Source organism: Dama dama, chromosome 5 (assembly GCF_033118175.1).
Source record: "Dama dama isolate Ldn47 chromosome 5, ASM3311817v1, whole genome shotgun sequence".
Classification (NCBI taxonomy): Eukaryota; Metazoa; Chordata; class Mammalia; order Artiodactyla; family Cervidae; genus Dama; species Dama dama.
The window spans coordinates 121,137,385-121,163,830 of NC_083685.1; the positions used below are offsets into that span (position 1 = coordinate 121,137,385).

Here is a 26,446-nt window from a genome sequence, read left to right on the forward strand (position 1 = left end):
GCGATGAAGAAAACAATAACCACCAGCACAGTCTGACACCACCGTCTGGATTTGAGCTCAGGCACCAGCAGTTTCACCCACCATCACCTCTGCACCATCAATGCTCTGTCAACATGAGGAAAAGACCACTAAGCCAACATTGATAACAGCGTTGCCTCAGGAACCCAGGCGAGCACACCGTGAGGACAGCTAGGCTGTGACATCATCATTGTCATCCGTTACCACTCTGCTGGCTAGTGCACTGTGTCTGTATCCCCGCGCCACCACCCCCCTCATCTTCCCCACATGCTTTTGTTTCAGACTCCCTGGTCTCTGAGCAGGAGTCTTCCAGTGGAGTGGGGGCACTGTGATATAGTTTTGGTTGTTTCTTTTTACCTGGTCTTTGTTTCTCAGATTTCGCTTTCTCTGTTGGAGCCCTGAAACGATGTCCCTGCAGGCCAGCCTATTAATCAAGCCTCAGTTTCCTCAACAATCACATGGAGGTAACAATCCCTGCTATTGAGTCTTAAAAGACATAATTTATGTGAAAGCCCTTTGTGAGCAATTCATTTTTTCACCAGTACTTTTTAAAAATAATTTTATTTTTAAATTTATTCATTTATTTTGGCTGTTTGCGGCCTTCATCGCTACTTGGGCTTTTCTCTAGTTGTGGTGAGCGGGTGGGTTTCTCACTGCGGTGGCATCTCTTGTTTCGGAGCACGGGCTCTACGGCACGTGGGCTCAGTAGCTGTCACTTGTGTGCTCCAGAAACCAGGCTCCATAGTTGTGGCGCTCAGGCTTGTGGCTCCGTGGCATGTGGCATTTTTCCAGATCAGGGATCGAACCTGAATCTCCTACATTGGCAGGCAGATTCTTCACCACTGAGCCACCAGGGAAGCCCCTCATCAGTACATTTTTACTAAAATGCTACTGTATGCCAAGCACCATCCTCTATGACAGCAGAGACAAGGTCTTTGCTTTATGATAAAAAGCTAATTTCTGGGGGTGGGGTATGAAGAAAAATATCAGAGACATAAAGAGAGATCATGAGCCACTGGGGAGCTGCTTAAGATGGGGTGATCAGGGAAGGTCTCTGAGAAAGTGACCTAGACGCTGGCTACAAACCACAAGGAGCCAAGTGTGCAAAGGTGAGATGGAAGAACATTCCAGGCCTTTCCATTCAAGAAGCAGAAAAGGCAGACGGGGCCAGATTATGAAGCTTTGTGAACCAGGGTGGCTTCTCTATTCTACTCCAAGGACTAGGAAGTCGGGGAAAGGCCTAGTAAGGAAGTGACGAGATCTGATTTACACTTTAACAAGATCCCTCTGACCACTATGTGAAGAATAAGTTGTCGAACTTCCCTGGTGATCCAGTGGTTAAGAATCCACCTGCCAATGCAGGGGACATTGGTTCCATTCCTGGTCCAGGAAGATTCCACATGCTGCATCGAAATACTGAAGCCTGAATGCCCTAGAGCCCGCGTGCCGCAACAAGAGAAGGCATCACAATGAAAAGCCTGTGCACCGCAACAAAGAGTAGCCCCTGCTCATCACAACCAATCCTGCATGCAGCAACGAAGACCCAGCACAACCAAAAATAAATAAATAAATGAAAAATTGTTTTAAAAAAAAAGTAAATTGTAGGGCAAGAGAAGACACCAGAAGACCAGTCAGGACATGATTCTAGCTGTCCAGATGAAACATGGTAATTTCCTGGACTGGGCTCAGAGCAGTGGAGACAAAATGAGGTGGTCCAATACAGAATACACCCTGGAGGCAAAGTTGACAGGTCCTACTGATGAAATGGATTGTACAAACAGGAGAGGAAGAGGAAATAATTACAAATAAATTCCAGATATATAACTTGAAACAACTGAGTGGGTGGTGATGGCAGTGTGTTGTGATGGAGAAAACCAGGGAAAAGCGGGCAGCCAAGTACCTGAGACAGGAGTCATGGGTCAAGGCATGTAGACGGCACATAAAACCATAAGACTAGATGAGATCAGCTAGCGAGGGGCATACAGAAGAGAGAGATCTCCAAGATCAAGTTCCCAGGTACTACACACTGCTGTCAACCAGCAAAGGAGTCTGAGGAGGAGCAATTAGTGATCTCAGAGGAAAACCTGGAGTTTCAGGAAGACACAGATGCAAGTGAGGGAAAAGCTTTATGGAGGGAGTGGTCCACCCTGGAATGCTGCCAAGAAGTTGAAACGATACGGACAGAGAAGTGACATTTAGATTTAGCAACAAATAATCACCATATAGAAGGACATTTAGATTTAGCAACAAATAATCACCCTGTAGAAGGATGGTCTGAGTGGCATGAAGAGAGTCTAAATGGAATAGATTGAGAGGATTCAAAGAGAGGAAACAGGAAGTAAGAAAGAGTTGTAAAGTATTGCTACTTAGCCTTGCTCTAAAGGCAGCCTAAACATTTGACTGTCCACATAACAGTTTAATGTAATCTATTCAGCTTCCTCCATGGTTTATTCAAGTTTGGCTACAAAGCAAGGTGACTAAGTCTAAAGACTGGTTTGGGAAATGGTTTCATAATTTTATAGCTATATCTCCTGCACACTTGCAAGTACAGTGTGTCTGCTGATGGTTTTCTTTCAGAGCAGTAGCTCTCATGTTCCCGGATTCCATCCCACACATGCAAGGTAAAGATTCATCTGAGACCAATTATATCCACATGCCCACTTTCTGGAAAATGAACTCTGTGATAAAGATGAAGAATCACAGTAAAACCCAAATTGAGGAGTTCTACACAAATCTGTTTTAGCCATAGGTCCATGAATGATTCATTTTTGAACTGCAATTCATATGTCTATTTATTTGAAAATCACAAATCAAAAATGCCATCAATGCACATACACATTTATAACACACAGAACTAACCAAAAAACCAACTCGATAATTTGATAATAACAGTATTGAACTAACAGTAACTTAGTAATTAAAATGCAACAATAGTGGCATCTGAAAACCAGAAATGATTTAAAACCAAGATCGCGGGAATTCCAAACAAAAGTGTGCTGTAATTCTGTGAGGATGCCAAATGCCGAGTGGCAGAAACTTGGAGTTGTTACTCAACTTTGGTAAAGTTGTCGATTTTAGGAACACTTAACAACTCCACTAAATAGGACACCAGCAAGAAAATGCTAATACATATACAGTAAAAGTATGTGGACTTGCCTGCAGATCACAGGAAAAAGCAATGACTGAATCTGCATTTAGGGCAATCGATGGTGCACCAGAAGTGGTCTACATTGGTCCGCATACAGGACAACTGGACCCACACCTGCAGCTTTATGACAATGCTGTACCATCAGACTGCTGGAGACCATCCCAGCACAGGGAAAGTCTGGCCTGGATGCCCATATGCTCAACAGTTCTAGAATCTTGAAGTCCAAGTCACATATGGGTACCCCTTGGCCAGAGCCAGCCCCACAGATACACTGCTTCATGGTTTTTAATATTTGAAGTCATTCCAATATTTTAAAATTGGAAAACTTCACATTAAAAAAATAAGTTTTCAGGCTTCTCAAAGAAAAGAAAGAGAAAGGGAGACCTGGCCAGGCTCAGCTGCCCCTTGAGCTGCACCCTGTGCTGTTCGGAGCCCCACTGATCCCACCCTCCAGAAAGTCAGAAACGAGTCAAACCTCAGCTGCCATTTATCTCTGAATCTGCACCATTATTCTCCTTCTACCTGGCTGTTTTATGCTACCTTTCAACTCTCAGCATTATTTGGATTTGCACCCTTTGTCCTAGTAGAGTGTACTGAAAAAGTCCCCTCAGGGTCTAACAAGGGAAAAGAGACTATAAGGATGGCCAGATGCCAAGTTTTCAGAAATTTAACAAAAAATGTTAGCTGCTGATATTTTTTCTTTATTAAACAACTTGCAAAGGCTGGATACTTTCTCGGCTAGCTCTAAGTCACAATCCCAGTAACTACTCAGACTCCCAAAACTTTTCTTCCTCTTAATAACCTATGAGGAGCACATCAGGGAATGTTGATCATTCACAAATTGTTTTAAATAAAAGGTCAAAAATAAATCCATTAATCAGTTTTGAACAGTTTAAGCATGGGTTTAGAGTAACAAAGAAAACTACATTTCAACAGAAAAAAAAAAAAGCCCTTCAATTAGAATGAAAAAAGATTACAGTTACTTTTAGAATAAATCTTTTCATATATGCACAGCAACCACAAAAGCTTTAAACCATGTAATTAATACTAAAGCTGAATAAGACAGACTTTATACAATCTTTTTGAATGACCATCTCTGTTACTCCCTAAACTACTTTTGGATGAAACTGATTTTCCTGACCTTTTGGGCATGCTCAGGAGCTCAGCCCTGTCTGACTCTTTGCGACCTCATGGGCTATAGCCCACCAGGCTCTTCTGTCCATGGGATTTTCCAGGCAAGAATAATGGAGTGCCATTTCCTTCTCCAAACCTTTTGAAGGTACACCAAATAACAACTGAAGCACTTTAGTGACTGAATAACTAGAATTACCATAAGGGTAATCGTTAATATGTTCAACATCACATACTGAAAACAAACATCTTATATAAACATATCCATCGGCCCAGAGCAAGCACACTACATGATAATACCAACTACCCTTCTTAGACTAAAAAGTCCAAGTAAATAAAGACAGTCTTGAAGCAGAAAACAAAACACAAAAAGACAAATTATAAATATGTATGGGTGACACAGTCCCACCCTTTTGCTCTGGAGACCAGGAAATAGATGGTGGTTGAACAAACTTGACTTTGTTTCCTACTAGCAGCCTGGGTCACCATCCACATTCCAACACCATAAGGACCCCCTACTAGACCCAAGTTCCAACTACTCATACTCTACTATTAGAGAAATTCTGCCTCCAAGTAATAGTAACAGGACACCACATAAATGGAGCAAAGTCTAGATTCAAGACAAATTGCTTAGAAGGCTATGGTAAAGTTCACTGTAACTTTAAAATAACTTTGCATTAATTTGTTACTAGCTGAACATTTGCCAGTAATCTTGTTTCCTAGCATACTATATTATATATTAGACTTCTGCATTCCACCTAGCTTGGACCGGAATAAAAAAAAAAAGTAAACTAGCCACCAAAAGTAGACCTACCACGTGGGGACAAATATTACATCCCAAGTTGTCTTTCCTCTAAGTATTAACAGTACTAAGTATATCTAAAAAAAGCATGTAAATACTTGCAACGCTGGATTTTCCAACTTGTGTAACTTTCATCGTCTGAATTAGAACTTACTTTGAATCTAATTAACACTATCCAGTGAATAACTACTAACCAAAACAGCCTTTTCCATTTGCAACCAAAACTGGAGTCTAAAATGATTCGCGATTTTTAGTTGACCTGCAACACGTGTCTGGGAAAGTATATCGCCGCTCTACCAAGGACATACTTCTGGCTCTGAACTTTCTTGAAAAAACTACCTAGGTGCAAGGGGCGCAGGCGCTATCCACTTACCCGATCCTTCATCCTCCAGCTCTGAGCTAAGGATTTGGAGCCTTCGATTTTCTCACAGTGCCTCTTTTTCATAAAAGCCAAAGGCAGGTTCCAGTCTGTAAGGTCAGCCTCATCTTCCTCCCCGAGTCCCAAGAGAGGCGACTGCAGCATCTCGGACTCCATGAGCGGGGGAGGGGGTGGAGGAGTCCTGGGCAGCAAACGCTCAAGAACCTCCAGCCTTGAAAACTCGTGTGTACCAGAATGGGTGAAATAAGAAACAGAAAGGGGGGAAGTAGAAAAAGAAATGGATGGAGAGGGTGTGGAGACCCTCCCTCAGGCAAAAAGTCTGAGATTCTTCTAACTCTGCGCGGGAAGTCGGAGGGGGTGGAAAGAAGGGTGGGAAATGAGGGAACCAAGAGGCTCCGCACAGACACACACACGCCCCCAGATCCCAAGCCACCGGCTGCTTCTGAGGCCGTCCGTTCCCAGAGGGGCTGCGAGCGGAGCTGTCAAAGGCGTACGAGACTCCAGGCCTCACGATGACCCTGCTCTCGGCCTCCAACGTCTCAGCCGATCCGAGGACAGGCAGGCCGCCCGCTCTTGGTGCCGGTTCGCCGACTGGGCTGAGATCTTCGGCTGAGGGGATGAGGTTCAGAGCGCCTTGGGTCTCCTGCAGCCACTCTCAGCCCTGTGGGTCGCGCACTCGCCGGAGCTGCTGCAACCAGAGCCAGGACCGGCCCATCGTGCTCGCCCGCAGCCGGCTCCTCAGCCCTGGGTCCGCGCGGCCTGGCCGGTCCTGGCCTCCAGCCCTATGGCTCTCGCCTGTTTGAGAACGAGTCCTGAGAGACAGGCGACACAGAGCCGCGGAAAAGACGGGTAATGTGGGCTTATTGGGTTTGGGGTTTTGCCCTCTGATTTCAAGCTACAGTGAAACTCCTCTCATCAGCACATCAAGGAGGACGCCATATCGCCAAGACCCAGCATGCAGCGCGATCTACGGCGTGGGTAACAGGCCAAACTTCCTCAGAGCGTTCTGGCCGTACTTCCCAAGAGGCAACGAGGGAAGTCCCCACCCCCCTGTTACCATCGTTACCACAATTCAGCTTGCTAGTTTATAGCTTTTCGTTCAATAGATGCGTCACATCAAAGTCAGTCCTATAAATGAAACTGTGTTAGTTTAATTAATTTAGAAAAAAATCTTTATTATTACAAGTAGACCTACATCCTTCTGAAATTAAAGGAATCGACCCCTTGTTTTTTCCAGATTTTGAAAAAGCAAAAGCTTCCGAAAGAATCATTGATAATATTACAAGCGAAGATAGTATCGGACGCGCGGTTGGAAGGGGACGTACTATCCTCCACAGTATCAATCAGATTCTTTTTTATTTTTAAGGAACACTGAGCGAAAAAATTAATTTTGACAATTGTAATTTTTTGTTTAATCCATTTATTTTCTGAGCGGTTTATTCTTATTTGGGTGTAGCTTCACGTACGAACAACTAAAAGCTATAGATCTCTATGCGTGGATCGCCTCCTGCACTTTATTGCTGTATTCCGTAAACATCGCGTGTTTCCAGTGTGTGAGAATGTGTCCCATGCAGAAGGAATATAAACCCCAAGCAGCATGCAGTGCCTGTCTTCAATAAACATAGTGCCTAGTGAGACACACATGTAACCATCAGATAAAGGAGGGGGGGAGAGGGGAGGGATGGGGGGGGTGGGGGGGTGCAGGGAGATAGGCAGAGAGGCTGGTCTTCCCCTCTGCATTTAAGCTTTGAGGTAAGGCCCACGTGTATCTGCATCTCAACTGTATCACTTTCCGTGCCTGTGACAACCTTGGTCCATTCCTTAACTAGTTCAGCTTCACTTTCTTCAACTATAATCTGGGTTAATATAATACCCACCTTGACGGGTGAAATTAACCTGTGCAGGAGTCTGGTATACCTGAGCGTCCAATACAATGCCAGCAATGATGGGTGTATATACAGCTAGGGGGAAAGCCAGCAGCCCTGTGTGCTTTATTCATCTGAAAGGGTCAGGCTGGGCCCTCAAAGAGACCCTTTTTCTCTGTGGTTTCCTAGGGCTTTGACACGATATGGAAATCCATATCAAAATCCTGAGGGCAGGTATTTCCCTGGCAGTCCAGTGGTTAAGATTTTGCCTTCCAATGGAGGGGGTGCAAGTTCAATCCATGATTAGGGAGCTAAGAGCCACATGCCAAATGGCCGAAATACAGAACATAAACAACAGAAACAATATTGTAACGAATTCAATAAAGACTCTAAAAATGGTCCACATAAAATAATAATAATAATAATTTTTTAAGATAACTGATTTAACCAAAATCCAAACGGCATTTGTGTTCCTTTCAACATCTGAGTAAATAGTGCAATCCGAAATCATTCTCACCTAGCACATAGCAGGCATTTAATTAAAATTCTTGGATTACCATTCTAAACATTTGTTCAGTTATTACAGCCTCATGAGCCCCATTCTCCCATGAAAACTCAAGGCAAATTCACCAGAACACAGATGGAGGTTAATATCTTCCTTTTTCCTTGCTCTCAGTGTTGGCAAAATGTCCCCCACTGTCATCAGCAGAGGCTTCAGGACTGCAGGGTCCTGAGGAGATCCCACTCTCACTTGAGGGCAGTGTAACTCCAGCTCTGCCTGTCACCCTGCAGCACACAACAGTGAAGGCCAAGGTCCCCAGGCACTCTTTCAGGAAGCCTCAGCTACAGGAGAGCGACAGCATTAAGCCCATTCATTCACAACTAGCCCTGTGACGTGGGCATCAGTGAAAGTCGGTTAGTCATGTTCAACTCTTTTTGACCCCATGCTACTACAGTCCATGGAATTCTCCAGGCCAGAATACTGGAGTGGGTAGCCTTTCCACTTCCCCAGGGGATCTTCCCAACCCAGGAATCGAACCCAGGTCTCCTGCATTGCGGACTGACTCTACGAGCTGAGCCACAAGGGAAGCCCAAGAATACTGGAGTGGGTAGCCTCTCCCTTCTCCAGTGGATCTTCCAGACTCAGGAATTGACTGGGGTCTCCTGCACTGCAGGGATTCTTTACCAACTGAGCTCTCAGGGAAGCCTGTGACATGGGAAAGTCGCTTAATCTGTGTGGGAATTAGCTTCCTGACCTATGAAGTGTGGCACCTGGGGAAATCCAGTCAGCTTGTCTGACATTCTAAGTGAAGGTAGTAATGGATCCTTTGGAACCCAAACATGGCAGGTTGTCAGAATTACCTGAGAAATGATTTTAAAATTAATTTGCCTGAGTCCCAGCTCAGACGTACTGAATCATGGGGAGAGGCAGGACAGAGATTCAGAATCTCTATTTTTTAATCAGATAACCCTGACAATAATTTAAAATCAGTCAGATGTGGGGACACTGGACAATATTCTCGCTAAGGATATCAGGCAATAGTCTCCTCCAGTGATTCCACTCCAGGCCAGTGATGGACCCTCAATAACTGTTTGTACTGAATTGGGGTGGATTGCCATGCCCTCCTCCAGGGAATCTTTCACAAGATCGAACCCGTGTTCCTTACATCTCCTGTATTGGCAGGTGGGTTCTTTACCACTAGTGCCACCTGGGAAGCCCCAAATAAATGAAACAATTATCCAATCTTTCACCTAATACGTCAGAACAAGACTCACCCTCTCCCCTGAACTACATAACAAAACACCCTCTAGTGTTTTACAAATGTGACCCCAGAACCAAGAGACATTTGGGGTCCATGTACTGGACTGAGGATTTGATACACACATTGTGTCCCCAGCCCACCACCAATTCCTACATAATTTCCAGTCTCTGCCCTCCTCTGTCCACAGTCTTCACATCTGAGACAAGAAAACTTTTATTTCTTGGCCTCACAGCTTGCAAGATTTTAGTTCCCCCATGAGGGATCGAACCCACACCACTTGCTTTGGAAACACAGAGTCTTATTAATCACTGGACCACCAGGGAAGTCCCAGGCAAGAGAAACTTAAAGGTGAACTTCAAAGGACACTCCAGCATCAAAATTCTGTTATTCATGTGAAAACCAGAAAGGGGCTGGTGAAAACCCAACTCCCAACCTGAAGGTTCAAGAAGGGGCTTGAATCATTTCACAGTATCATGACATTTAAAAGAAACCTTTTCCCAGTGTTGTCATGAGAGACTCTATTCGAGTCCCAGATAAGCATTTGGAAGCTTGACTCCAGGTTTCTGGAAGGCAGGGAACGTCGATGACTAATGACAGGCTGGAAATTCAAGGGCTAACATTTCTCACCTGGGTGATCTCATTACCGCGGTGTGTGATCGGCGGCCACTTGGGCCTGCAGTTCCGGTTCCCAATGTCTCCAATTCCTCACAGGCAAGGACATCGCCTGCTTGCCACAAAGCCTCTAAATAAGATACTTTAATCATGAAAACAAGTTCTACAAATCTCAAAAAATGTGTGAAACCTGATCTGATTTGAGCTATGGAAGGGGAGAGGGTGTTGATGATATCCCGCTGGGAGTGAACATCAGGCTGCAATGTGGAACTGGGAGAGAAAAAGGGTTTTTAGGACCAGCGCTGATGTGAAACGTAGTGACTAAACCACCACCACCACCACTGATGTGAAACAAACAATAACCTTTGACCTTCAGGTACAGAAAGAGGAGTGCTATATGCCAAGTCGCTTCGGTTGTGTCCGACTCTTGACGACCCTATAGGCTGTAGCCCACCAGACTCCTCCTCTGTCCATGGATTCTCCAGGCAAGAATACTAGAGTAGGTTGCCATTTCCTCCCCCAAGGAATCTTTCCCATCCAGGGATCGAATTTGTGTCCCTGATGTCTCCAGCATTGGCAGGTGGGTTCTTTACCACTAGCACCACCTGGGAAGCCCAGAAAGGGGGGCTCTTGTCTTATAATATGAAGGTGGAGCGGAAGACGCTCTAAAACCCTAAATCTCAGATTATTTGGCAACCAGAAGCCAAAGAAACTGCAAAATGAGCAAAGAACAAATATAAATAAAACCTGAGTGTGTGGTCAAACACAGGTCAGGGGTAAATCTAGGGGCAAATTTGGGACAACAGCCAGGGCAGGCAGAGGGTCTGAATAGATGCCTCAGGAAAACAGCACGTTGCCCAGGAAGAACCAAGGAGGCTGGGTTTTCACAGCCTCCAAGCTCAGCGGTTGGATCATCTTCTCTCAAAACACAAGACCATTACAGCCGAGGTATTCCATCTGCAGCAGGATAGCCTGCGTTCCATCCTCCAATATTGCAGTTCCTCTGCTAAATCAATCAAGGGCACTGAATGTGTTTTGTCATCAAGAATCAGAAGCAAGCCTGGAGGTCAAGGAACTTGAGAAAACCGGGTGCTTCGCTGAGTTATTGTTTTCCATGCAGGGAGACGGGCCAGCTCCTGTCCTTTCCAGAGAAATCTGTGCTTAGCTTAAAAGAAACCAAAATAGATATAAACTACTTTGCTTTTTGTCTGAGCATCATTACTCTGTTTTTAGCAGAATCCAAGCCACCCCCCTCTGCAGGTCAGATGTTTTGTTGACAGCAAAGTGAGAAGACAGAAAGGGAAGTAACATCACCCACAGTCAGACACAGGCTGCAAGAACCCGAATGAACCTGCCTCCTTCTCTGCCCATCCCACCATCTAAAGATATGGCAGTGTTTGTGTATGCAATTTTCACCTCCTATTGCACATCTTTCTACTTTATGTACTAATTCTTTTACAAGTAAGTAAGATTGAGCAAGTAAGGTTTTGACAGGCAGAAACAAACGTTATTCCATTTTTTTTAAAGGCCTCCCTGGTGGCTCAGTGGTAAGGAATCCGCCTTCCAATGTAGGAGACACAGGTTCGATTCCTGATCCGGGAAGATCCCACATGACGAGGAGCAACTAAGTTCTTGCACCACAAATATTGAGCCTATGCTCTGGAGCCTGGGAGCTGCAACAACTGAGCCAGCCTGCCTAGAGCCTGTGCTCCGAAATAAGAGAAACAATCGCAGTGAGAAGCCTGCATACCCCAACTAGAGAGTGGTCCCTACTTACCACAACTACAGAAAAGCCTGCACAGCAACAAAGACCCAGCATAGCCAAAAATGAGTAAATAAATATTTTTTTAATGGGGGTGGCCCCTGAGTATCATAGGGATTTGGTGAAAGATGTCTCTTAGTAAATAAAGTTCACCCACTATCCACACTTCTTTCAGAATTGAGAATTTTTGCCTATCCTCAGACTTGAAGAGCCAGCTCATAAGGAAACACAAGAAAGGGAACAGAAGTGGGTCCATCACCCCCAGACCTTTCCTCCCCACTCTGGAGGCTGTCTGTGGAGAGGGGTGAAGAGCTGTCTGGGGACCCTAGAATTGGGAGCAAGATGAGGAGTGATGGAGTTGGACGGAAATGTACCTCAGACCCAGTTGGGCCTGGCTTGCAACACAGGCCATGAGCTCCAGGTCTTCCCTGGGCCAGACACTATAATCCACCGCTCTTGTGAGAAGGGACGAAAGCCAGTGTCTTTCCCAGGTCACAAGTTCATTAATGTGAACCTCTTCTTCCTCTCTCAAGACCCAGAAGTAGAACCACTGAGATGTGGTCTATGTCCAGAGCAGAAAGAGTGTTCCAAAAGAAACAAGAGGGAAAAAAGGAAAGCTTTTATGATAGAGTCAATATTGAAAAAAATTTGTTAGCCAATCAAAAATACGCAAATGGAATTTTGTAACCTTTTATTTTAATAGCATTGGCTACAATAAGATGCTACTTTTTATGAAAACACAAATAATATAACCACTGTCTCTTTTTAAGTTCCCCACGTGTTATTTTATGTAATATGCACATCTCACCAATGATTCTCAGGTTCTTAGTGAGCATGAGGTCCTGGGGGATCCAAGGCTAACCCAGCCATTGCCTCTGCCTTTAATAGAGGGGATTAGAGACTGTTCCAGTAATTAAAATACTGCAATCCTGAGAGTGAGTGTTTGTGGAGAGCCAAGTCCTTTTCCTGAGAATTGACTCCTTTAATCCTCCTAATAACCCCCGTTAAGGCTCCTGTTTTAGATCCATTTTACCAGTAAGAAACTTGAGACAGAGAACAGTTAAACAGATCTGAAGATCTCCCTGCTGGCCTGGGCTGGGCCAGAGTCCAACCAGCGTGTCTCAGGCCAGGACTTGGGAGGCATGAGAACCTCCTCGGGCCCCTGGGAGTCACACAGACCAAAGTTCAAATCCTCACTCTGGTGTTTCTGTGTCCTGAGGTCCTGGGAGAGGTGCTGAATGTACCCCAGCCCCAGTTTCATGTGTAAAATAGGGAAAGTAATAGTTTCCGTTTTGTAGCACTATTATGGGGTTCCCTGGTGGCTCAGTGGTAAAGAATCCGCCTGCCAATGCAGGAGACACAGATTCGATCCCTGGGTCAGGAAGGTCCTCTGGAGAAGGAAATAGCAATGCATTCCAGTATTTTAGCCTAGGAAATCCCACGGACAGAGGAGCCTGGTGAGGCTATAGTCCATGGGGTCTCAAAAGAGTCTGACATGACTTGTAGCTGTTGCTTAGTCACTCAGTCGTGTCCGATTCTTTTGCAACCCCCAAGGACTATAGCCTGCCAGACTCCTCTGTCCAAGGGATTTCCCAGACAAGAATACAGGAGTGTGTTGTTATTTCCTTCTCCAGGGGATCTTCCTGACATAGGGATCCAACCAGCGTCTCCTGCATTGGCAGGCAGATTCTTTACTACTGAGCCACCAGGGAAGCCCTGGATATGACTTAATGACTAAAAACACACACACAGCCACACACAAACAAGAGATGTTTTTTAAGTGTCAGATAAACCAGTGCCAGGCACACAATAAGCACTCAATAAAGGCTGTTTTTATTAACAAGCTGCTATAAGAATAAATTTCATCTAGGGTGATTAAAAAGACTTAATGGAAAACACAGCATATGTGCCTGAGCCTCAAAAGTGGATTTCTTTCTTTTTTTTTTTTTTTTTAATAATTTAAATTGTTTTTTTCCAAATGAAAACCTTACACTTGGGGTGGAAAGGCAAGGTCAGAATGGGATGTCTCGTTTTTCACAGGAGATGTCAGTGGATCAGACCATAAGCTGATTTTTAAAGAGTAAAGAAAGACACTGTAAACATGCTATGTAGAAATGCTGATCTGAATGTCAGAAGAAACAGCCCAACATTTGGACCATCTGCTCCAAGGGCACGGACCACCACCCTCCCTGCATTATAATCCCAGAAGTATTATTTGACATTTTAAACAATATCACATAGTATTTGACAACTTTCCTTAAATTTTAAAAATTAAAGTAATAAATATTTGTTGGAGGAAATTGGAAAATGTCAAAAAGAATGAAGGAAAAAAATCAAAATTACCCATCAGTTCACAGTCCAGGGTAACTACTGTTTCCATTTTATGTATTTCCTTTCTGCCTTTTCTTTCTGGCATACATATATTTAAAATTATATTTGCTTATTACATTTAAAAATAACTTTATTCTGAAACATTATTTTGAGTAAATACTTTTAATTCTATTGCACATGTAACTGCTCTTAATATTTCTTTGTATAGCCTTTCAGTATATATTATAAATATTTATTATAAATGGACATACTTATTTGTAAGGTTTTGCAAAAAAGAGTCATTCAATTTTATATAAACACTATGTAACAAAACATTTCATTTTGTGGCTTTTCACATAGCAGAAACATTTTCCCCAGTCTATACTTCCTAGCTTTCTGCAAATTAACATCGTTCATGGTTGCATGTACCCCCAGCACAGAAAGTTACTGAAAAATGTGGAGGGGTGACCCATAGAGAAGGATTTTAATTAAAAAAATTTTATCATGGGCTCCATCCTTGGGGCTGCTGCCTTTAAGTCAGGACTTTCTCAACAGGATAGAACTTTGATTACAAAGATAGAAGGCAAACACCCTCCCATTCATTTCCAAAAACATCCTTAGGGACCTTGTGGCTTGTGGAACCTTTGGAAGGCTCTTACGTGTTTGATTTAGTATTAATTAGAATAATTATTGTAATAACAATGACCATCATAGCATACTTCCTAAAGGCCAAACCCTGTTCTAAGCACTTCACACATTTTAACACAATACCTACAAAACGCCTATTGCCCCATTTTACAGATAAGGCAGCTGAGGCCAAGGCAAGGCTACACAGCTAACAAGTGACAGAACGTGGATTCAAACCAGCAGATTCCCAAATTTTGCTACATCAGAATCACCTGGGAGGTGGGGGATCTTTAAAGTTCTGATGCTCAGGCTCAGCAGTCTGGAGCCCCCAGGTGTTCCCAGGGCTGAGAAATGAGGGACCCATGTCCTCAAGGTCTAAGTTGTTCTTTTTTTTTTTTTTTTTTTTTACATTTATTAGTATTTTTTAGTTTTTGGCTGTGCCTTGTGGCATGCAGGATCTTAGTTCCCCAACCAGGGATCGAACTTGTGCCCCCTGCAGTGGGAGCATGGAGGCTTAACCTCTGGACCACTAGGGAAGTCTCAAGGCCTGAGTTATTTGCCACTGTGTTAACCACACCCAGGGGCTTATTTCCAGCTTGCTGGTGCCAGCATGGAGGCAGTGACATGGTTTCCTGAAAAAGTGTGATTTGGTCCAGCTTTGGAGAAATGTGCTGTTGTGGTGTCTAGGCTGTTTCATCTGTAGCTGCGGGAGAGGGCTGCTCCAAACCTGGGAGCAAGCTGGCCAGAGAGGGCTCGTGCTGGGCTGGATTAAGTCTCCACACGTGACTGGGTATCCTGGTTTCCTGGGGCAGCCTGGGCTGCGCCTTCTGCCTGAACATATTATTAACAGTACTCTCTTACATTCCCAAAATGTCCCGGTTTGGATGACAAACTACAGTCACCCTACCTTTACCAGCTCTCATGGGACCCTATACTTTCTACTCATGGCATATAGGATCAGTTCAGTTCAGTTCAGTCGCTCAGTCGTGTCCGACTCTTCGTGACCCCATGAACCACAGCACGCCAGGTCTCCCTGTCCATCACCAACTCCCGGAGTCCACCCAAATCCATGTCCATTGAGTCGATGATGCCATCCAACCATCTCATCCTCTGTCGTCCCCTTCTCCTCCTGCCCTCAATCTTTCCCAGAATTAGGCCAAATGTCAACGGAGTCTGATCTCTTATGATGGAAGTCAAGAACAGCAGCAAAGTCAACATTATGATTCCTTAGGCTCTAGTTAGTCTGGTGGTGGAGTGCTCAGAGGGGCTTGGATCCTGCAAAACAGCTCAAGAATGTACTTCAGGGTAATCTTTACTCTTAAAACTGATTTATCACTTCCAGTATAGTTATTTCCCTGGTCTGGTAACAGCTGCTGGTTCTTATCTTCTTTCGTTCCCTTAGAATCATTAACTACTGAATTTATGGACTATGCCAAAGCCTTTGACTGTGTGGATCACAATAAACTGGAAAATTCTGAAAGAGATGGGAATACCAGACCACCTGACCTGCCTCTTGAGAAACCTGTATACAGGTCAGGAAGCAACAGTTAGAACTGGACATGGAACAACAGACTGGTTCCAAATAAGAAAAGGAGTACGTCAAGGCTGTATATTGTCACCCTGCTTATTTAACTTATATGCAGAGTACAACATGAGAAATCCTGGGCTGGAAGAAGCAGAAGCTGGAATCAAGATTGCCAGGAGAAATATCAATAACCTCAGATATGCAGATGACACTACCCTATCACAGAAAGTGAAGAAGAACTAAAGAGCCTCTTGATGAAAGTGAAAGAGGAGAGTGAAAAAGTTGGCTTAAAGCTCAACATTCAGAAAACTAAGATCATGGCATCCGGTCCCATCACTTCATGGCAGATAGATGGGGAAACAGTGGCTGACTTTATTATTCTGGGCTCCAAAATCACTGCAGATGGTGATAGCAGCCATGAAATTAAAAGACGCTTACTCCTTGGAAGGAAAGTGATGACCAACCTAGACAGCATATTAAAAAGCAGAGACATTACTTTGCCAACAAAGGTCCATCTAGTCAAGGCTATGGTTTTTCCAGTGGTCATGTATGGATGTGAGAGTTGGACTATAAAGAAAACTGAGCACTGAAGAATTGATGCTTTTGAACTGTGGTGTTGGAGAAAACTCTTGAGAGTCCCTTGGACTGCAAGGAGATCCAACCAGTCCATCCTAAAGGAGATCAGTCCTGGGTATTCACTGGAGGGACTGATATTGAAGCTGAAATTACAATACTTTAGCCACCTGATGCGGAGAGCTGACTCATTTGAAAAGACCCTGACGCTGGGAAAGATTGAGGGCAGGAGGAGAAGGGGATGACAGAGGATGAGATGGTTGGATGGCATCACCGACTCAACGGACATGGGTTTACGTAAACTCCGGGAATTGGTGATAGACAGGGGGGCCTGGCGTGCTGCGGTTCATGGGGTCGCAGAGTCCGACACGGCTGAGTGACTGAACTGAACTGAAGCCTATTCTTGTGCATGGGTGAGCACTGTGTCCAGGCTAAGATCACAAAATGGTTTAGACCTAAAATGGCTTCTCTTGTGTCAAGAAAGCTCTCTCATGGCAGTCAGGACCTAAGGCTGGGGACAGAGAGGAACTGAGCCAGTGTGTGCGAAGCCTTCTGGGCAGGCCCAGGAAGCCCAGGGTGTTTGCAGGGCCGGGAGCAGCCATCACAGAACACCAACCAGACAAGGATGAAGGGACAGTTAGCTAGCTGAGATCATAGTTCTCTTCTTGTGGGAAGCAAATATCAGAAGGCAAAGAAGACAGAAATTTCCATTTACCCATCTGAAATTCAAGTTTCCAGCGAGGGCCCTGGATGGCTTTCTGCAGACAGACCAGCTGCCCAGGCTGGGAGAGGCTTGTCTGGCTGGCTTGTCATGGTGGCAGTTCGGGCTGATGGTTTCAGGAGATGAACGTGGCAGCAGCCACTCGGAGAAAGCCATCCACGAGGCCATCGGTGCCACCACACGTCAGAACACTCTGTGCTCGGTCCAGAATAACCCCCGCCCCCGTGAATTATTCATACCAGCCACCTTGTGATATGTGATCACATTCCAGGCAGGATGTCAACCAGGGGAAAATTTGTAAATGTAATTTGTATCCTCAATTTTTGTCATAGTTTGGGTCGTTATTTTCCCCTCATAACTCTCCATCTTCCTCCCATATTTTCCCTTCTCGGGTTTTTAATCAGAGGGATCTGTCAAGAGTGACTCAGAAAGTCCCTGCCTTTCCTCGCAATGTGCTCTCCCGTGGCAGAGAGTGCAGCCTCCAATCTCTGAGTTTATGTTTACGATATGTATTTTTATTACCTTTGAGTGAAAGTGATTGCTATGGTTATCTCCTTCTGAAATATATATTTTTCTTTCATTTATTTTGAGTACAGTTTGAATTTTTATGCATCTTTCAATCCCTGTTCCCCAAAGAGGTAGGCGGGGCAGCTGGGATGGGGGTGGGGGGGCCACCGCTCTCTCTGCAGTACGACCGCCCCCTTCACAGCATCCCTAGAGGGATGGTCCTCCCTTCTCTGCTCCATTGGGCACCACCCACTCCCAAGTAAGCCTGAGGAGGGTTTTCCAGGGCCTTCTGAGAACCCAGCTCTCATCAGAGCTGAGGGTTGAGAGACGGAGGTTGAAATGGGAAAAAAAAAAAAAACACAAACAAGCAAGCATGTAACTGTCAAGCTGATTTCCACTGGATTAAAATGATCTTTATGATGAGAGATGTGAGGAGGGCCCTAGGCCAACTCAGAAACTCATTTCCAGAACCAGAGGCTGCATCACTGACTTAAAATGGTCCAAGGTTGACAACATAATCAAAATCAGAACCTCCCCCAATTCGGGTCTCAGGGTTGGTAATTCCCACTTCCCTTTAGCCTTTCAACATGGCCACAGCCATCATGCAATTTCCCCCTGAGCACTTGGTTAGATCACAGAGGTAATGAAATTCAGTGAAAAGGCTGAATTTCTCGTGAGCCAATTTACTTTCCAAAAAAAAAAAAAGGCAAGTTGGACCTTGGAACCCTTCACTTCAACCCTGACACCACCCAGCGTGTGGGCCTGTAGAAGAGAGTGGTAGAGCTGGGCACACAGTCGTCTGGGCTGTGAGCTGCTCCCATCTTGGGTCTCTGCTTCTCAGATGCTGATGGAAACTAAGGAGGGTAGAGAGTTTGACTCAGGAATCAGCCGAGGTAAAGGTGATGGAGGGCTGGCACGTGTTCCTAGCAGTCTGGAGCAGAGTGAGGCCCAGCCGGTTAGATGGGGCAGGATACCAGCTGCAGGAGCTGGGGCTGGGGGGACTTTGGGGACTCTAGGCATAAGCAGGGCCACCTAGGGGCCCTGGTGACATGATATGGGATAGTGTCGAGGGGGTCATTCTCCAAAAAGCAGCTTGGGTGTGTCTGGGAAGCACTCGGGCACAGTCATAGCTTCTCCCTTGAGGGTCCCTGAGAGCCGAGACAGGTGATATCAAACCACAGCAGGACAACCAGGAGGGATGACAACCCTCCGGGTGACCATCTTGGTGAGCTGACTTGAGGCTCCGGGGGGACATGGGGCTGTCTTGCTGTAATTTGGGGCAAGGATTGCGGGTCAGGGGCAAGCAGAGGGAAGGACTTTAGGCAACTGCTCTTCTGTAGCTTGTGGCATTGGGTGACATGTGTGAAATGGCTGCATTTACCCCTGTGCTATCATAACAGCTCATGCAAGCCAGCACCAACCTGTTCCTGTACCATCCTGTTCCCGTACCATCCATCCTGGTGTTCCTCAGCCTTGGCATCACTGACATTCTGGGCAAATGATTCTACTCTGTTTTTGTTTACATTTTAGCATTTTTTAAACACTGTGGTAAAGATATATAACACTTTGAACTATGCTTAAGTGTATAGTTCAATGGCATTAAGTACATTCACATTGTTGTGCAAGAACTTCCAGCATCATCTCCAGGACTTTTTTATCTTCCCAAACTGAAACTCTGTCCCTGTGAAACCCTGACTCCCCATCCCCCACCCCTTCCTAGCTCCTGGCACCCACCATCCAACTCTGTCTCTATGGATTTGACTCCTCTAGGGACATAATGTAGGTGGAATCAGACAGTATTTGTTCTTCTTTGTCTGGTTTATTTCACTATGCATGGTGTCCTCAAGGTTCATCCAATCTGTAGCAGGTGTCAGGGTTTCCTTCCTTATAAGGCTGAATACTATTCTGGGCAGATGATTCTCTGTTGTGTGGTGTTCTGTGCACTGCGGGATGTTTAGATGCACACCCAGGCTCTACCCACTGGACGCTGGAAGCACTTCAGTCCTCTCAATTGTGACAACCCCAAATGGCTCCAAAATTTGCCAGACATGCCCCTGGTTGAGAACCACAGCTCTGTGCATGGTCATTTCTGAAGACTTGAGTCTCCCCTTCATGTACCTGTACTCCACAAAGGGGCAGGAGCACCTCAGGAATGTATCCCCTGGCCCCAGCTGCAGCCCAGCTCCCAAATTCCATCAGAAAGTTCCAGCCACACACACATCCCATGTCAAGATCACTTAATAACAGGACAGATTCTCCAAATGGCCGTTTTTAATAATTTTTAAAAACCCTCTCTTTTCTTAAACCCACATTAAGCATATGGCAAGCCATGTGCTGGCTGCATCACCTCCTGCAAACTCAATACTGGCCTCTTGTTTTTCACCTTTCATCTGGGGAGACATAAATCCTACTTAGAGTCAAACCTCAGGAGATGTGTGAAGCATGTACGAGTCAAAGATAAACAGCCTGCTTTGCCCTTGGACACATAAGCTGGATTTTCTCCAGTAATCCAGGCCCTTCTCAGAAACAGCCAAGAGCAAGGAAACTTTTCAACATGATGATCCATAACAACACACACACACACTCACCAAAAAGAGTGAGTCTGGCAGTCGAGGTAGCTGACAGCCACAATACAGGCAGAATTTCAGCACGTTGCTTCCTCCTCCCAGACCCTGCCAACACAGCTCGGGCTGATCCACACAAATTCCACATTTCCACTCAAGCCCCATATAGCTCTGCTAATACCCATCAGCCAGCAGACAAAATCTTTTATTTCCCCGTAAGCCTGCAACAACAACAGAAAAAGATGCATTTGCACCAGCTTTGGGAATAGAGGAGAGACACCAGAGGCCCTCAGGATTATCTTGGCAGAGAATGGATTTTGTTGGCACGTGTATGGTTCATCAGGCATTGATTAAGAGTCACAGGATTTGGAGACTGGTATCAATCAGAGCACCTCAGAGCGGAAACAAAGGAAAACTACCTTCCAGGTCCAGAAGGGAAGCCGGGAGCAGTGGCTGTCCAGCTTTTAGTGGAACATTTCAGAAAGGTGGCAGATGTTCTCCCATTCTTTGTCCCCCCTCCCCGTATCCCCATCCTCTGCCATGTGACCTGCAGCTCTTCCCACAGAGGCAGACATGCTTCCCTGACCCTGGACCTCAGGCTTGGCCTTGAGACTTGATGTGGCCAGTGAAATACTAGCAGAGTAGTCAAAGCAGGGGCTGGGAACGTGCTAGGGGGTAAGTACTCCTCCTTGCTTGCTTCTTTCTCCAGAGCAAGAAGCCAGGCCAGTGAGGCCCCCTACCTGAGGAGGGTGAGAGACTCAAGCTGCAGAGTGAGACAGTCTCCAGCCACCCCCAGATCCAGGAGAGTCGGTGCTGCCATGTGAAGCCATGAGTTGGGCTGGGTTGGGTTTTTTGTTTTTTTTTTTAATTAATTAACTTATGGCTGCACACTTTGTACTCTGTGTGGGCTTTCTCTAGTTGTGGTGAGTGAGGGCTATTCTCTAGTTGCGGTGCACAGGCTTCTCATTGCCGTGACTTCTCTTGTTGTTGAGCAGGGGCTCTAGGTGCACGGACTTCAGTAGTTGTGTCTCCCAGGCTTAGTTGCCCCATGGCATTTGGGATCTTAGTTTCTGGAACAGGGATTGAACCAATGTCGCCTGCATTGCAAGTCAGATTCTTAACCACTGGACCATCAGGGTAGTTCCTGGGCTGGCTTGTTATGCATTGCTATTGAGCCAATAGCTGACCAATACAGACACTTCAAATCACACTTCCAGGGGTGGGCCTCTGAGGTCTCACCATCACTCTTACAAGGAACTTGCTGACTGCTGCCAATCGGGAAAGCTCAACTTGACAAGAAGGGTGTTGCCTTGTCAATATCATTGACATTGAATGGTGACATTTCTGCTGTGCTGGCTTTGTGCCTGTCTATCAGGCTGTGGGTGAGCTTGGCCACTGAAACAATCCAAAACAAGGGTAGTCAGTCCTGGATGTGGTGGCCTGTCAGCTAGTTTGCGACAGCTTTTGAGTCTCCTCTGCATCTCCCTCCCTCCTTGGGATGCTGGGGGAGACATCACTTATGGAGAAGATTGGTCCTGGCACTGAGTGTCCACACAACTGAGGAACCTCACAGAGTGAGTGACGGTCATGCCAGAGGCAGGTCATTTTGGAAAAGGCTGAACCCTCACTGCAGCCCAGCAGCCCTGGTGACCCTACCCTCCTGGCCCTTCTGGTTCCCATCACAAGTGCCCTGTCCTGATGCTTGTACACCCAGGTTCAGAGGAGCATCACTCAACATCACCAAAAGGCAGAAGCAATTCAAGGGTTCATCGATGGATGAATGGATAAACAAAATGTGGTCCATCCATTCAATGGGATATTATTCAACCATAAATGGAAGAAAATCCCAACAGGCTGCAATGTGGATGAACCTTAAGGACCTTAAGCTCAGTGAAATCATCAACGCACAGAAAGACAAGTACTGCATGATTCTACTTAGATGAGGTTCCCAGAAGAGTCAAATTCAGACAGGAAGAAGAATGGTGGTTTCCAGGGGCTAGTGGGGTGGGAATGGGGGTCTATTTGTGTAGTGGACACAGAGTTCTAGTTTGGGATGATGATAAAGTTCTGGTGGTGGTTGGTGGTGCCGGCTGCACAACAGTGTGAATGTGCTCAATGCCACTGACTGTACACTTAAAAATGGAAATTTTGGGGTTATAAATATCTTACTACAACTTTAAAAAAATGACCTGTCCTGTGTACCAGCTCCTTGATGCCCAGCTCCCACTTGGCTGTTAGACAGCAAGGCCGTCTGGGAAGTAGAACTGTCACAGGGTGGGCATGGGGAAGGCACTGCCTGCTGCCAACCTGGCCTCTTTGGTTCCCTTCGGTTTCCGCAGGTATCTCCAGCACCCTCGCTGCTTTAACTCAAATGAAGTGACTACTCATGGGGACAACCCAGGCGCAGGGGTGGGCCTGTAGAAAGATACTGGGGTAGGGAGAGTCCTCCAGATGCTCCCTGGAGCCCACAGAGGCAGCAGCACTCCCATGGTGACAAATCAGCACAGGGCATGCTTATCACACACCTCACATACTTATCGCACACTCTCAGTGGGAGGGAGGGCTCTTTGTGGCTGGCGTCTGGCTGAAAGCTGGAACTTGAGCAGGTGGGGGTCCCAGTTGCAGATCCTCTTCCCAGTTGCTGAGCATGTCAGGGCTCGTCCTTCATGACATCATTCCCGCATTGTCACAATGTTCTCCTCTTGCTTTAAAAGAAAAACCTTTGCTTGACCCTGCTGCCCAAGAACTTTCCTCTAAGATTCCACCAGGCTACGGAGGGCAGATGAGAATGCAGGCTGTAAATCAGCAGCCCTCATGAGATTTTGATCCATTAATCCATCAAAAGAAGATTTGCTACCTCTTAGCTCCAGAGAGAGACCAGAAATCCTCTCCCACGATTGCCCGGAGGCTCAGGCACCACAATACTGCTACTCTGCACTTCTGCAGGAATTCGCTGGATGTCCGTGCTCTTCACTGTGCCTGTCACTTGCAGTTGTACCAACATCCCCAACCCAGTGGAAGGATTTTGTTACCAGATGCCTTTGCTTGTCCCCAGATTGTTCATGAGGGAAGAAGCTAATCCTGAAATGTTGAGGATAACATAAACCACCCCCATAACCTATAGGATTCAGACAACCTTCCAGATTGGGAGTTCTTTGAGAGCTGGAGCCACCTCTGTCCTCCAGCACTGAGCCCTAGGGCCTGGCAAAGGATGGGTGGAACGCTGGGTGACTGGTGGGTAGATGGTGAATGGGTGGATGAGTGGGTGGGTGGATAGATAGGTGGATAGATGGCCGGGTGGATATATGACTGGGTGGATAGATGGCTGGGTGGATGGATGGCTGGGTGGATGGATGAATAGATAAATAAATGAATCTCTAGCCAAGGAGCAGACGTTCTTGCTCAGAATCTATCTCAGTAGCCTTGTAGCTTCCCTCATTTGTAAAGTGGAGTGAGGGTAGTTCTTTTTCTACCCATTCCATAAGGTTGTTGTGAGAAAAAAAAATGGATGATATATTATAAAATCCTTGGGCTATCTGTATAGAATTATACAAATGAGAAGAAGCATTGTTCAAAAGAAAATCTTTTCTACAGCCTAGTAAATGCTTATAGGAGAACTCGTTGGTACAATCCGTGACTTAATGAACCTCTTGAGGGAAATAGCACTGAGTGTTTGGGAGGCAGGATTCAGAACAGCAGAGACATGGTCAACAATCCATCTCACCTTAGACAGGGCTGCACACTACATATATCATCACACCTGTACCTCCTACAGGGACCGTGAGCTTATGGAGGGCAGGTACTTGTGTCTTAGACCTATAATCCCCCACATCAGTAAAAATGAGTAACTAATATGCACTCAAATACCTACTGCAGTGATAACCAAATCATATCATGAAAAAAGATTTCTTCACAAAAAGAAAATAATGCCCAAATACTAGCATGAAACATCTGTGTGGACTGTGTCCTGGTATGACTCTGAATTTAGAGATAGACATTTGAAGTGAAACTGAAACTCGCTCAGTCATGTCCAACTCTTTGCAACCCCATGGACTATATAGTCCATGGAGTTCTCCAGGCCAGAATACTGGAGTGGGTACCCTTTCCCTTCTCCATGGGATCTTCCCAGCCCAGGGATTGAACCCACATCTCCCACATTGCAGGCGGATTCTTTACCAGCTGAGCCACAAGAGAAGCCCAAGAATACTAGAGTGGGTCGCCTATCCCTTTTCCAGTGGATCTTCCTAACCCAGGAATCGAACTGGGGTCTCCTGCATTGCAGGCAGATTCTTTACCAACTGAGCTATAGGGGAAGCCCTATTTAAAGCTTATATTAAAAACCTATTTAAACCTTGTATAAAAGATGGACATGGGGCTTGCATGATCACAAGGCGGGGAGATAATGTGAGACAGTCTACACAAAGAGCCTGATGCTGACATATAAAAACACTCCATTCATAGTGGCTTATTATGGTCCCTGTGACTTGGGGGTCACTTGGTCTCTGTGGTCCTGGACCGCCTGTCTTCTTTCCCTGTCTCAGAAGAGATCCCCTTCCCTCCCTTTTGGGTTGGGCAGGAGGTGGTGAGGGCGGTCCAGGTCAGAGGGGGACAGGAGCATCTGGTCACACAGGAGAGGCTGAAATCCCTGTGCTAGTGACCCTGTCTCCTCTTCCTCCCCACTCCAGCTGTTGTCCAGCTGGACCCCAACCACCAAGGCTGGAGGGTCAAGTGTTCACCTTTCCTGGGTGTACATGAGATTGCAGAACCATCACTGGACTTGTTTGGGGCTCTGGACCAAGGCAGTCAAGCTAGACTGGGAAAGAAAGGGGGTGTGACTGTCACAGGCTTGTCCTCAGAGCACCCCCAATGTGCTGGCAGCTGCCTGCTGCAGGGCTCACTGGGGGACAGGACTGAGGGAACACAGTGGCAGTTTTTATGCGTGACAGCTCTATGAAAAGGGCATAGCATTTACTTTAGCAAATTTGGGACTGGGGATTGGTGAACTGACCAAAGTTGGTAAATATCAAGGGTTAAGCAGCAGGCCCCCCATTATCCATGCCATCTCTGAGTTGCAGACATCAGACTTCCTAAAGGACAGGAGCTGGGGGTCAGCAGGGACTCAGATGCATTAGAATTCCTAATGTCACCATCTCACAGTTGGGGATGAAATGAAACAGCTCTATTTTAACCACATAATGTCCCCGGGAGCTGTACCCCAAATGATCTCTAATTATTACAGATATCTCTGATTTCTGGGCTGGTTTCCAAGGCTACTATTGTGGCTGTTCAGTCATGGCTGGGGGCTTGGAGTGATGGTCAGAGAATCAGACACAGAGGAAGTGGGATGCTGCAGGAGGCCCACTGTGGGTTCAGGAGCCATCCTGTGCTCTTGAAGACATGGGGAAGGAGGCATTCGCTGGGTTCAAGACATTTAACCCCCAGCTGAGCTAGAAAAGCTAGATGCTCACAGAGCTTGGTGACTGACTGAGTCACTGGCCCAAGGGTCCCAGGGAACTTCTGGCTCTCTTACTACTTTCCCTGAGAGATTTTTACAGGAGTCTCCTCCCACCCCAGACCCAGGACTCACTCAGAAGTAGAGAGGGGACTTGTCTTTGGTTGTCATAAGTCTGGGGACACTATGGCACTGAGTAGGTAGGGACCAGAGATGCCAAATGTCCCTCACTGCACACACAGCACCACTGAGGTTGTTGTTGTTCTGTCGCTAAGTTGTAGCCAACTCTTTGTGACCCTATGGACTGCAGCACACCAGGCTTCCCTGTCCTTCGTTATCTCCCAGAGTTTGTTCAAACTCATGTCCATTGAGTCGGTGATGCCATCCAACCATCTCATCCTCTGTCACCCTCCTTCTCCTCCTGCCCTCAATCTGTCCCAGCATCAGGGTCTTTTCCAGTGAGTCAGCTCTTTGCATAAGGTGGCCAGAGTACTGGAGCTTCAGTTTCAGCATCAGTCCTTCCAATGAATATTCAGGGTTGATTTCCTTTAGGATTGACAGGTTTGATCACAGCACCATTGCAATGGCTAAATTTTCTGTGTCAGCTTTGCTGGGCCATGGTGCCCAGTTGTCTGGTCAAACACCATCTAGATGTTGCTATAAAGGTACTTTTCAGATGATATTAAC

At 46.0% G+C, this 26,446-nt stretch overlaps 2 protein-coding genes across 7 annotated transcripts in view; both read right to left on the reverse strand.

Annotated features, from left to right (window-relative positions):
• Positions 1–6,444, reverse strand: part of RPTOR (regulatory associated protein of MTOR complex 1) — a 318,946-nt gene extending 312,502 nt beyond the window's left edge. For both annotated transcript variants that reach the window (XM_061144572.1, XM_061144571.1), the window contains exon 1: positions 5,473–6,444. In XM_061144572.1, the coding sequence (XP_061000555.1) occupies positions 5,473–5,634 (162 nt within the window). In that variant the 5' untranslated portion in view covers positions 5,635–6,444. The remainder of the gene's footprint in view (positions 1–5,472) is intronic.
• Positions 6,445–6,858: 414 nt separating this feature from the next.
• Positions 6,859–26,446, reverse strand: part of ENDOV (endonuclease V) — a 104,053-nt gene continuing 84,465 nt past the window's right edge. Inside the window, exon 10 of one of the 5 annotated variants that reach the window (XM_061144574.1) lies at positions 6,859–7,106. In XM_061144574.1, coding sequence (XP_061000557.1) covers positions 6,958–7,106 — 149 coding nt within the window. In that variant the 3' untranslated portion in view covers positions 6,859–6,957. Of the gene's footprint in view, positions 7,107–10,770; positions 10,884–22,677; positions 23,013–26,446 lie in introns of those variants that run through there. The other 4 variants (XM_061144575.1, XM_061144584.1, XM_061144586.1 and 1 more) reach the window with 4 other exon arrangements.